The sequence below is a fragment of the Branchiostoma belcheri genome, unplaced genomic scaffold (assembly GCF_001625305.1).
Source record: "Branchiostoma belcheri isolate BF01 breed outbred unplaced genomic scaffold, Haploidv18h27 scaffold47, whole genome shotgun sequence".
Lineage (NCBI taxonomy): Eukaryota > Metazoa > Chordata > Leptocardii > Amphioxiformes > Branchiostomatidae > Branchiostoma > Branchiostoma belcheri.
The window spans coordinates 2,114,263-2,126,946 of record NW_017804098.1 but is presented as its reverse complement, the minus strand read 5'-3'; the positions used below and the strand labels follow the sequence as shown (position 1 = coordinate 2,126,946).

Here is a 12,684-nt window from a genome sequence, read left to right as displayed (position 1 = left end):
AACTGGTCAACTATTGTTTTAAATCATTTCTCCAGTATAAAGCGCATGCCATGATTACATTTTTGTTGGAATTAGAGAAAATGACGTACCTTCTATCGTTCTACCTTCTACTGAAGACTCTCCTACTCGCACGGTCGCATTACGTATATATATAGAACGATAGAAGGTACGTCATTTTCTCTAATTCCAACAAAAATGCAATTATGGCATGAGCTTTATACTAGAGAAATAATTCAAAACAATAGTTGACCAGTTTGTGGATAGAACTTGTTGGAAATATTACATCGAGGAAGGGGGAGGGGGTGGTCTTACGTCATATCCGTGACTTTTACTAGGCATTATGGGAAGTGTGAAATTGGTGAATTTTCGTACCGTGAGTGCTTCCTTGCTTCTTAGATTTAAGATATATCTATACATAGTTAATTGATAATTTCGCTTGATCATCAGTGGTGATAATTAAACGAAATCATTTTGATGCAAATTGAGATATGCCATGTTGAATCATAAAAACATAAAAAGACAACATCTAACAAACCCTTTGTTAGATGACAGAATGTAACAGACTGAATTCAAAGTTTGATAGCTAAAAGATATGCTACTCGGAACACCTTCAAACTAGACAAACCAAAAACAAACAGCACTAAAAAAGCCTTCACATACAGAACTACTGCAGCATGGAACTCTCTACCACATGGGCTGCAAACAGTGTCATCACATGAGAAGTTCAAACAAGGCCTACTAAAGCACACGAGGGACATGAATATTTAAAGCACATACGATGTTACACATTTGTTCTCTTTTAAATTCCAATGTAATGTAAATGTATATGTAATTGTATGTGATGTATTGTTATGTCTTATGTATACCCTCTCCTGGAATAATAGCTGCCACCCTTGGGTGGGCAGATAAAGGAGAGTTTTTCCTCAATAAACCTCAATAAAGAAACATACCAGTTTGTCGTCCTTTTCGACGCTGTGACTCCGTGTGTACACGTACACAACCATCTTCTTGGCAAGAGCGTTGTCCATCCCGCCTGCAGCGACGTTTCCTGTCGCACGAGGGCGCTCATCCTTCATCCTGACTATGACATCATCTTTTGGGTATGGCGTGATTTCGTATGACACTGCATCATCGTTTGCTATGCTGAAACATGGGAATGAGAGCAAAAATTTACCATCATCTTTCAATCGTATGCGAAATGTGAAAAACAGGAAATACCTATCACTCAAACACTACAATCTTGCAGAGCATCAGTCTTTCCGGTAGGTGTCACTATTGAGAGGCGATAACAAACTGATATTTCAATTTCTGAAGGGCTTATTTGATATGAAAGTATCGACATTTCATTATTAACATTTAAAAGAATGTTTATTATTCTAAACGCCGTTTAAATCAACTCTCAATAGACGAGCCTTGTGGTTTAGGCTTGCTGTAGCCAGTCCACCCACAGAACTTAGACACAACAAAAGAACCACTCAGCCAGTTAAACCGGGAGATTTGTAGTGTACATACTCTCCGGATCCAAGCAGGGGTTTGTGTTTTTTTTGTCGGGGTAGCGACAAAAACAGGCATATATGGAAAGGTAACGACAAACCTCTGCTTGGAGAGTAGCAGAAGCGTACTCTCCAAGCAGACGGCTACGCTTAGGCAAATTTTAACGTGTTTAAATTTCAGGCGTTTTTGTCTTTTTCTTTATTTATTAGGTATATAAAAAGGGTGGCGTATTGGATACAGCCTGATCATTGTGTTTTTCTACCTCCATGATTTGATATTGCCTTGCCATTTTGTAGATAGTATTGCACCATTAAACGATCTGAATGGACATTACCAGTCACCACCAACCGTCCTTTACATACTGTGGGTTCGGAAAAGCAAAATAAAAAGAACACTAACGTACAATAGTGCTAGTGGGGTGCCAAACTCTGAGGGTGTAGCAGTAAAAATAACAGAAACCTAGGTGATGGCCGCCACCCCTAACGAAAGAAACCGGTTATACTACACACTGTTTGAAAAAAAATATCGTTTTTCTTAGCTAGGCATCCATTAATATATTTGGGTCCTGATATATAATACAATCTTATGCTATACTCCGCTGACACTAAGGATTGTCCATCAGACTACCTATCAATTTGTCAGACTACCTGTTCCCATAATTACCCTGACCCGACGCGTCATATGTGTAATTAGCGTGGGTCGCCGAGTCCTTCCTAAAAAGAAAAGACGCCTCCAATTCCTTTCCGTTTGGTTGCTTTTCACAATTCTGTGTCAGTACCTAAAGCACATTCCAACTGAAAACTTTATGTCTTAGATTGTGTACCAAACATAAAAGACGCACACAGCATATGTGTTCTTCCTATCTCTGAACAGAATAGACGAGAAGCCCCTAATGCTGCCTATTGTTGCTGCAAGGCAGGTGTTTTCAACACAGGTGGCGTCCTGGGAATAATTATAAAGGTGAGCTATTGTCCTGCAGACAACCAACGCTTGGGTGAATCCGATGTGCACATGTACGCATGAAGTATGCCAATCTCTCTCTCTATGTACACAACACACGTACACGCCTTGCTTTATCTCTATTTGAAATGAGGTGTAGAGTTACTTATGACAGTGAGTTCTAAGCCTCTTTCGCCAATGGGCAGCCAAGCGTATCCTTGGAACCTGTGTCGGGTCAGTTCAGCTATGCAAGCAGCAAACAAGGTTTTCAAAACAAGAAGAAAAATAGCAGTTTAAAGAAGTTGCGTCTTGACAGCGTGTGGAATGTGGTGATTTTGTGTATATATTCTTTTTGGTACCTAATCAGCGTAAAATGGCATGGGAACGATTCCGGTGACATATGTCCAAAACAGACGGAAGACATGGCGACCAACCCCGCCCACTTTCACCTTGACTCTCGTTACTTACTTGCTAAGATCCACGGCGAGATACTGTCCCACGACGATCACTTCACTCCGAGACGTCCCAGGCGTTAATCGGATGGTTCTCGCCTTGACTGGGGGTTTAGGTTTAGCCGGTGGAGGCTTCGGTTCCCGGGACGCCCCATCCCTGAACAGCTTACCGAGGCACTTCCCCATGGCGTTATGTTTGAATACTCTGCACTTATCGTGTTTGTTGGTAGGGGGCGCTAGTCGTCCTTCTGGTATGGCGTGGTTTTGAGTGTGTTGTCTGAGCTTGACGGTAAATAAACATGGCTATCCTGGGCACCCGTGCCGACCGGGTCACATAGTTGTGATGACCCATCCAAACAGTAAACCGATTCATTAGCATGGGAAATGCAGGGTTCAAGGACTTAGAACCGGGACTTTTTATTTCACATGTAAATGTACCAAATATGATGTAATACGTATACGTAACAAGCTATTTACATTTCTCGAATCAAGTACAACAGATTTCAAGAGTCTTGATGTTGTAGACAGATTTGGATATATCTTTACATGTAATGGTTCCTACAACGCAAAAATAGGTGGATATATAAAGGAATGCTTTGTTATAAGAAAAAATACTGAAACTTGTGATTAGTCCACTCGATTGTAACACTTTATCAAAGACTTGTGCTAGCCCTTACTTTTTGAATAATTAAGATATGTTAGGTTTTATTCGACATTAGGTCTTATCAAACATTTATTTTATTGTTTGTTACTCTCTTTATGTAGTTTGCCATACATTGCCAATTGTCGTGCAATAAAGTTCTTCTGTAAAGTTCTTCTGTAAGACAATAAGGAAGACTCATTCATCTGATAGCATTAGGTCGTCTTTCACAAAAGACAAGTAATAAATAAAACCCTTTATTTGAAAAATCTTAATTTTTTTACGGTATACTGGCCTGTATTAGGTCGTCGGTAATTATTTTATTCGTCAGCGAAGCCAAGCTACAATGTAAAGTGTAAAGCACTGCACGAAAACATCTTACTTAAACTTAATTTGAAGTCTGGTTCACCGGGGAGGGGGCGTTTTTGTAGTTGAACCCCACGGGAATTAATCAACCGTGTCGAATTCGGTGAAATTTGCTTAGTATATCTGGTACTGACGTCGGTTCTAGTAAAATACACCAGTTTATTTCAACGTCAGACCTCCGTTGCAATGGCAACGGCCACTAGGACCGTCCCCTATGCTTTACTATGGGAGTTCTCCACTGGCCCGAGAACGCGTACCCCCCCTTTTTCTGCCGTAAAAACGACTTACACTAACTACAAATCACTCAGAACGTGAGAGGATACAACAATGGTACCCGCTAGCCAGAAAAAGTCGACTGAAATAGTAAATTTGACCTGATAAGAAGACCATTAAATGGCCCGTCATTAGGGCCTTGTACGGGACCTAGGCCTACGACAGGTGCCAAAGTGCAAAGTTGCCGAAATCTCAGCAACCGTTTGGATTTGTGGAATAAAATTTGGCCAAGTTTCACACCTTGACTAGTTTTATCGTATAAACAAAAAAAGTCAAGGTCAAGCTCGTTTGAATACACGGATATTACAATATGTACTAGTAACTCAACTAACTAATGTGCAAATGATTGTTTTTTGAAGATCATTGAAGCTACACCTTACAGCCCTATATCTGTGTAACTTTACACCTCATTTGTTAACAACTACCATCGGATGTAATGTGCAAACTATTATGATCACTGTGTACACGGTTGTACTAAAAGTCTTGTATTCGGTGACCTACTTAGTACAAGTAGTTTTACATGTACACCTGTGAAAATCACACACAAACACACACACACACACACACACACACACACACTCAAGCACACAGACACACACAACACACACACACACACACACACACACACACACACACACACACACACACACACACACACACACGCGCGCGTTCATTTTTGCAGATGTAGAATTCAGTTCTGTTATCTCGTCTTGAGTTCACGGGTTATTGCTGTTGTGGACCGCTTGACTGTGCTCCTGTGGAGGCAAAAACAGACCAACTATGAGAAAAGTAACATTTGCAAAGCAAATGAATAATGTTTACCTTCGCATATGGTCTACTATGTGAATTCTTACTCAAACAAATTCACATTTATGGTGACAGGAGTCTAAATCCCTCCTACTATGAAATCGCAACATTATGTAACTGAACACCAGTTACCATGGTGACAGACTTCAACAAAACAGTTCATTGGCCAGGTCAGAGGTCAGTGTTTGGAGAAGAAGAGGCAGAAACTGAGCAAAAACAATGGTTTCTTTCGGTAAACATAATTAGTACATTTCTGTCAGCCATTTTGTTTTAATTTGACCTTTGCCCTATCTCTGAAGTAAACAGCAGTCAGCCGTTGAATTCAATGCTTGTATCGTTTCAATCAAAGTTGAGTAATTATTGCTTCACAGTAGGTTATATTAGATAAGATAAGATATCAAACAAACAAAAGCTCAGACAGAAAAAAAACCTCAAATGGATATATTGCCGACGTTACACGAAATGTGTTTCCCTCAACATGTACATTACCTGTTGTTTATAATCTCTAGAAACGAAGTCTTGAGCTGGTCAAGTTTTTCCCTGACAGGAACATAAACAAACCGCTGGAACCAGTGATAAACCCTCCGGACTGGACCGGGTGAAATCCCGCCGGATTCCCCATCTTGGTCCTGCCAGTAGACTATTTGATAAACGAATAAAAGAAACAAGTATACATATAAACAACACGTGTATTCAACTATTCAACCGTACCAACTAGTATATAAAGAACCGTTGAGGATTGAAATACTGCTGATAGTATCTGTAACTCAATATTCAATACCATATTCAGAATTATCGATCATTGTATTGTACTTCTTCAACACTTTCTGAGCGATTAAACTAAAAATTATCTGTATAAACATCATTACAATCATTAGAGAATATCAAAAAAATATTAGTTGTAGGTCTCATCAGAGTGCTGTGTTTAAAATATTGTCTCTGGTATCTTGTCTTTTCTTGGAGGAAACATTTGAAGATGCATTTTTTTGTCAGCTGTCTGTCATTAAATGAAAAGGAGTCAGTCTCAATTATTGTTCTCAAGTTTTCCTTACCAAGTCTTTTATAACACAACCTGTTAGTTTTTTTTTCGCTTTTTACTCATATATTACTCCAACTGAAACGTACAAAAACGTGACTAAATTATTCGTGTTTGTAGCAGCGAAGAAGGCCGTCAACATAATTTGAATAATTATAGTGTGATCACCTGATAGATTTGACACTGTGAGCTTGTGTCTTCCGTTCTGAGTAACTGTTGTGCTGTTTGTAGTCGTCTGTGAGTCAAGATCGTCGTCTTTCTCCTGTTCAAGTCTGTGTCCAACAATCATCAGGTGTTCTAGTCGTCTGGACTCTTCTTTGAGAGCGAAGGTCTGTCGTTTCAGCTTACTGTTCAAAACCTCATTCTTCAGCTCTTGTTCTCGTGTTAGAATGTCCGTAAGGTCCCAGAAGGAGTCTTGCTTCTCTTTCGCGATCTGTTGCTCTAGACTTATGGCATGTTTCAATCTCCGTTTTTCGTTGAGAGACCCTAGTAACTTGCTCATGATTCATGAAAAAAAAAACAGCCTTACACATTAGGCTATTCACGGGGATGTTTTTATCATTGCTGTGACCAGAAATACCAGTTCACCCACTCCTGAGGAATGAGGTTTTGTTGTGTATCTTGTTGCCCCCAGGGTGTACAAGATTAACACTCCCGGCCCTGGCCCTTAAAGCTATTCCATGCAATTTCATAGCCTCCTTCGCAGTCTTGTTGGGCGTCGGCGTTATTTTTTTCTATGAGCGACGCGAGTAATATGCCGCCGCGAGGGACGATTTGCTGCCGAGCCAAGCGCGAATCCTTCTCTCCGCGGCAAAAAATCCCTCGGCAGCAAATCGTCCCTCGCGGCGGCATATTACTCACGTCGCTCATAGAAAAAAATATCGCCGACGCCCAACAAGACTGCGAAGGAGGCTAGCAATTTCAGGGTGACAAAGCAAAACATATTCTGAATGAGGACATCTGTCTGATATTGACATTTCTTAGCATTTTTTGCCTCACAGATTTCAGTATGCCATAAGACAGGATTGATTCAACTTACTACATTAAAAGAATGACTAGAAAATTGACAGTTTTGCCATCCCGAAATTGCATTGGATGGCTTTAAAGTAATAGTAGCCTTTACCGGGTCCTTTCGAAAGGGGGTTAGCCAGGGGATTGAGTCCACTATGAAGGAAAAGAAGTCCACAGTGGCTAAACCTCCGGGGCCAATTTTTCTCCACCCCCGTTGTTGGTTTGATGATAGTATTGTAATAATGTCATGGTGCAGAAAATATAATCTCCAAGCAGATGTAGGATACAGGTCTGTCCCGGTGCTTTACGCGTCTTTTGATACTTTTTAATGCATCTTTTCAAGCAATTCATCTTTTAGAAGAAGGAAAAATGAAAATAAATTAAAATGAATACAAGATGTAATACTCAAACACGTATTAAATACAGAAGAAATTGTTTTAATGTGTCAAATGGACGCTAATACTACAGCTTTAGTGACCTAGGCTACAATAAGAAAGAAAGATAGGGAAATGCGTTACTAGTATCCCATTTTAACAGAATTTGTATGCATTTCTTGTGCATTTATAATTTCTATAAAATCATGTTGATTATTATCTAGCATCTTGCATATGCCGAACACATGAAACCCCCAGACACAAATCCTATTCTTTTTACCAGCAGCCGAACAAATCCAGGCTAGGGTCGGCATATGTTTGCTTGGGTCTTTGAGAAACCAGACACAAGTATTTTTCCAAAGCCTAAGAGATTCCAAGACAAAAAATCGACGATAGTTGCGGTAATCAGTACATTATGGTATTTTCTCGCGTACATAATAGTACATATCATAGTACATATTAGCTACAATTAAATAACAATTAGAAAATGTTGAATATGTTATTCTGAACATGCTATACGTCTAATGCACAAAGATTTGATATCGAAACGCAATATGTTCCAAGTCTGCAGTCGTGATATAGTCTTCAGTCCTTAGCTCAATTTTCTTCTGTGTCATATGTTAAAACACATCGTATGCATAACTGAGCTATTATACTAACGTGGACCCGTTAACCAGTTGAATTTCTTTCAGAGGATGCCCGTTTGGTCCTCTCAAAGTTCCTCCGGCGCTTGCGATTTTTAGGACGCATTTGGTACCTGAAAAAGGAATAACACCAGGTTTAAAGTGTTTTCTTCGAATTCGAGTGCGTCTAGCTATCGTGGTCCATGGCCCTGTCACGCATTCATGGCCTCCCCCGAACATGTACACCAGCCGACCACGTTCGTCAAACGTTCGGGAACATGTATATGTAAAATGAAATTTGAGTCCAATTTGCCCGAAAGCATTCGGCCGGTGCAGCCGAATAGTAGCCGACCTGGCCGAACACCAGCCGTATTTGCTGCGACCTGCTCCTGCTCCTAAATTTGCGTTTTATACAGAACCTTCCTCCCCTTCCCATGGCTTATAGTAAAACATAACACTTTTAAAGCTCTCTGGTACTCACCGCACGTGGAAATACTGAAAAAAGGAGTCTACCGCCTTTCCAAGCTTCGTCTTGAGAGGCACACAGACATTTCTGGCCCACCATGAGTACAGATTGTCTCCACTGCCTTCAGCTGTAGTGACAGCCGAATCCCCGGAGTTTTGGTTTTCCTCGTCTAGAAATATAAAATGGAGGCGTTGAAGTAGCTATGATAGATTTCTTAACCATCTGATAGTATTTGACATGTTATTAAACTACCCAGTACCAAAATAAGGCACAACAACAACCTTATGTAAATTTACCACGGTGCGCATTCGGACAGTGTACACAATCTAACTTCCAACGTGACGTGTATAATTGAAATTGTGCATCTAAACGCTTTAAAGGTTCCCTTTTGAGCAAAAGAAAATCTACAATCTAACAGTAAACACAAAAAAGTACGGGTATTTTCTTGTAACCTAATTTTATTGTACGTGCCCAAGACATGGCCGTAGGCATACATATTATATGTATGCCGCACCAAAACTAATAATTAAAAACTAAACTATTACCTACATACAGTACAAATGAGACTTTTACCTGTTTCGTTTGGTAGATCAGGGTGTAGGTTGGATGCCATGGGAACATTGAATGGGTTGTGCCTCTTCTTAGTCGTGCGGTATGCTCTTTTCAAACGAGTCGACCCTCTCCCTGTCCCCACAACTATGAGATTCTCCCACCGCCTGGCTTCTTGTTGTAGGACAAGCATCATCTGACTAACTTCGCCCTTCAACGAGTTGTTCTCCTTTTTCAGTAGCTCCTGTTGGTGTGCTAACACTTCCGTGCGATCCTCGAGCTCATCTTGTTTTGCTTTGATGCTGAACTGTTCTTGTTTGATGATGTTTCTCACCATTTCCTCCGTCACAGCGTCAGCGGCCATGTTAATGATCCCCTAGCCTGCTCTCAGTTTGGTAAAATCCTTCTTTTTGGAACAGAAGTTTTATACGACGTGCAACGACGTCATACATAAGAACGTGCTTTCCTGTTACCCTAAAAGCCCATTTGAAGTTCCTCCCTTATTCCCACATAGACCGTACACGAGGAAATTGTTACATATTAAGCAACTGTATAGATTTTGAAAACTGTGACACTATTTTTTCAGGTGATCAGCTGATCTGAATATGTATGCCAGCAGAACCGGTTTCTAGTCTGTTATCCTTAGGGGACCTGCATTAGGCCAGAATATATTAAGGAGAATTAACATAAACCGACGGCATCAGTCCAGTGACTGTCTTAATTAGCTTTTTTATAATAAGAGGAACTTCATTACATGAAAAGTACAGCGGGTAAAATGCATTGCAACTTAAATTACGGGTGAACATTGCTAATATCTTGAATTTCTATGAGTTTTTGAATAGAAATTGTTCCGATGTAAACAGCCGCAAAGCTTTGGCGTCTTTGATTGACAAGACAGTGAAACAAGATAAGACGTAAATTCAAAGTTTACTGTAAACCCTCGTTGCTTAAACAGTTTAACCTGGTTAATATAATGACACATGTTTTAACACAGAAAGACCCTAGGACAAGGCTACATGATACAGGAACATGAAACATAAAGCTAAGAGAAACAAAATGTTGACCTGAAGAAGACATCAAACGTTTTATGTAAAGCATGTTATTCTCATCTTCTTTGTTATCTTTGTGATATGCAGGCCAAATTTCAGCTTTTCCTGAAGAAACAATGGCTTGCAATAATGAGTTTTCGCAGGTCAATTTATCATAGATCTAGATTTGTAAATTGCTGTTTTATATTCAAGGGCGTGTCTTTTCTTTTGAAAAACAATACACAATTTACAACATAGATGCTGACAGTGCCATAGTCCATTGGGACAGACTTGCAGACAACCTGTACTCGTAATTTCCACATCAATTTCAAAAGTCAATAACGCATTAAACATTAGACATATTAGAATACAATTGATATTATTTTGTGGCATTCCGATAAACGCTGTTTCATGTTGTTTTCCAAAACAATATATAACATGTAGATTTCAAAGAATGTGAGCTTATTTCAAAGTCAGCTTTCACAATCTTCTATTCATTCTTGCGTTTTTCTTGCTCGGCGTTCTTTTTAGAATCGCCATTTTCCCATCCCTCTAGTTCCATGATGCTTTGCACTCGACAGTACATGAAGAAGATGGTGATCAATGTGATCAAAGGGAAACCTGCAGTTTGAAAATAAAAAGGAAATGTTGTTCTGGTTAGAATAAGTGTACTAAGTCACTAATATTTTGTGTGCCAAGCAGTATTTTATATTCCATTTAATCAATATATGGTCGTATAATCAAAAGTAGGTTTTAAAGGTTATCTTAGAATATTTCAATTGGATCGCTGTACTTTACCAAATGCTCTGCCCTGATCATTGTTTGTCTTTGTATGAATGGATAAGTAAAATAAAGACCTTTATTGTACGTTTAAGCTCATGCCATGGTGATAACGCGGAAAATCAGTGATATCTTACTTATTTACAGGTTTAACTTCTTGATTCTTGAGTAGTTGGACATCGAGATTCATTGTCTGCGTAGTTCCATAAGGAATACGAATTTTTCTCTTCTGTTTAAATGTCGAAAACTGGGACGCTATTCCCTCATTGATGTACAATACAGTCAACAGCAAAATTACTCTCCCGAAAGATTATCTAAATTTGGTGGATAATGGATGAAAGATCAAGAGAAGCCAAGTGAGACAAACGATGGTTAGATACAATTTCTAGACTTGATTATTGATCACATTTATTTATTTATTTATTAGGCCATGTTGATTTGATTATATGGATGACATCCGCGCGCGCATGAATTTTCGGCCATTTCCAAAAAAAAAAAGTTTTCAACCATACTGTAAATCGTGCAAAACAGTTGCTAAATGAGCAAAAATATACCATAAGTTGCAAGGAAAACATTTAGAAACGATACCAATGTCGTAGAATGCCAAAATCAAAGGAAAAAAGACAAAAATGTAAAGAAATGAATTCGAAGAGTAGATTATTCGCCATAACATATTCTGTGCCATTTGTTCAACCTTCATGACCACGTAGATTTCATCGTGAAAGCAACTTTTTTTTTTGCAAAACTTTTTTTTATTCGCACGCGCGCATCAGTTTTGGGGTTCCCAGAGAATGTCATCCATATACTCAAATCAACATGGCCTTACGTATTTTTATTCTACTCGAAAAACGTGATAACGAAAAAAGTTATGATAAGTAGTTTTTGAATACTAGTTTCATTTTTTTAACAAAAATGTATATGAGATAAGGACATGTTATCTCATTTTTTCTCCATATAATGTTTGAATGGAATTCTTTTATGGAAAAAAGGGGATAACTATTAGAAAAAAAAGTTATCACGACTTTTTTCAATTGTCACGTTTTCCGGCGAAAATAAAGTTACGTACTAAATAAATGAGATAAAAAGCTACATCTTAGTTTTTGGGAGGGAGGAGTAATACTTATCTTACCGATGACATATGTCTTGAACAGGTAGACCCTCCCCACGCTGACGCCCCCTAGCAAGACGAGCGTACTGATGAAAGCCGGGGCCTGGAGACAGCCATGGAAGAGCGCCGACAGTCGACGCTCTGATGCAACGGACAGCCTGTACTTCTTCTGTGTAAGAAACAAAATTGTTTTCATCAATGAAATGTGTTTTTAGAATCATGAATAATTTTGTCATGTTTTTCGCCATGAGTTATTTGACAGATAGGGCTGGGGAATAAATGTGACATGTGCAGGTGTGTCAGTCTAAGGCCGTGTTTATGTGAAGACACCCAAACCGCGATTTGGGTAACTTACATTTCTCACATCTGGTCCACGTGCCATACATTCCTTTTAAAATATGCCCGATCACGATTCTCCGAAACTACATTCATTGTTGTTTGATGAAAACAGGTAGGTAGCGTATCATTATTGTCAGAGGTCAACGGCCTGGTTGCTGGTGCCCCCTCCCAGCGTATCTCGGCCGAATGCCGACGTGGTCCCGCCAGAGGCGGTGAAGCTCGCCCTAGAACGGACACATTATTTGACCATTACTACTCTTTAAGTTACGTTGATGAAGGTTAGACATCCAGGTAAACGATACTCGTAAGAAAATTCAAACTCTACTACTGGATCAGTTAACGGATTTATTTCCGGACGTTTCGAGTGACATCCATCACTCTTCTTCAGCGTCACAATTG

General features: G+C 39.5%; 4 protein-coding genes across 8 annotated transcripts in view; all 4 read right to left on the bottom strand.

The window, feature by feature from the left end:
• LOC109479261 (protein-arginine deiminase type-2-like) overlaps nt 1-3,180 on the bottom strand; it is a 31,890-nt gene extending 28,710 nt beyond the window's left edge. For 2 of the 5 annotated variants that reach the window (XM_019781206.1, XM_019781207.1), the window contains exons 1-2: nt 2,902-3,178; nt 951-1,143 (exon numbers count right to left, since the gene is read on the bottom strand). In XM_019781206.1, the coding sequence (XP_019636765.1) occupies nt 951-1,143; nt 2,902-3,071 (363 nt within the window). In that variant the 5' untranslated portion in view covers nt 3,072-3,178. Of the gene's footprint in view, nt 1-950; nt 1,144-2,901 lie in introns of all 5 variants that reach the window. The other 3 variants (XM_019781210.1, XM_019781205.1, XM_019781209.1) reach the window with 3 other exon arrangements.
• A 1,633-nt stretch (nt 3,181-4,813) lies between these two features.
• Nucleotides 4,814-6,572, bottom strand: LOC109479139. The gene is made up of 3 exons (XM_019781007.1): nt 6,176-6,572; nt 5,461-5,611; nt 4,814-4,919 (listed from the first exon to the last, which is right to left on the bottom strand). Exons 1-3 carry the CDS (start codon nt 6,507-6,509, stop codon nt 4,865-4,867), a joined length of 540 nt encoding a protein of 179 aa, XP_019636566.1. The 5' UTR covers nt 6,510-6,572; the 3' UTR covers nt 4,814-4,864.
• Nucleotides 6,573-7,439: 867 nt separating this feature from the next.
• LOC109479275 lies at nt 7,440-9,630 on the bottom strand. Its single transcript, XM_019781230.1, has 3 exons — nt 9,055-9,630; nt 8,497-8,650; nt 7,440-8,149 (listed from the first exon to the last, which is right to left on the bottom strand). Exons 1-3 carry the CDS (start codon nt 9,392-9,394, stop codon nt 8,062-8,064), a joined length of 582 nt encoding a protein of 193 aa, XP_019636789.1. The 5' UTR covers nt 9,395-9,630; the 3' UTR covers nt 7,440-8,061.
• A 2,567-nt stretch (nt 9,631-12,197) lies between these two features.
• The window catches only part of LOC109479129 (protein-cysteine N-palmitoyltransferase HHAT-like), a 7,343-nt gene continuing 6,856 nt past the window's right edge, over nt 12,198-12,684 (bottom strand). The window contains exon 11 of the mRNA XM_019780998.1: nt 12,198-12,214. Coding sequence (XP_019636557.1) covers nt 12,198-12,214 — 17 coding nt within the window. The remainder of the gene's footprint in view (nt 12,215-12,684) is intronic.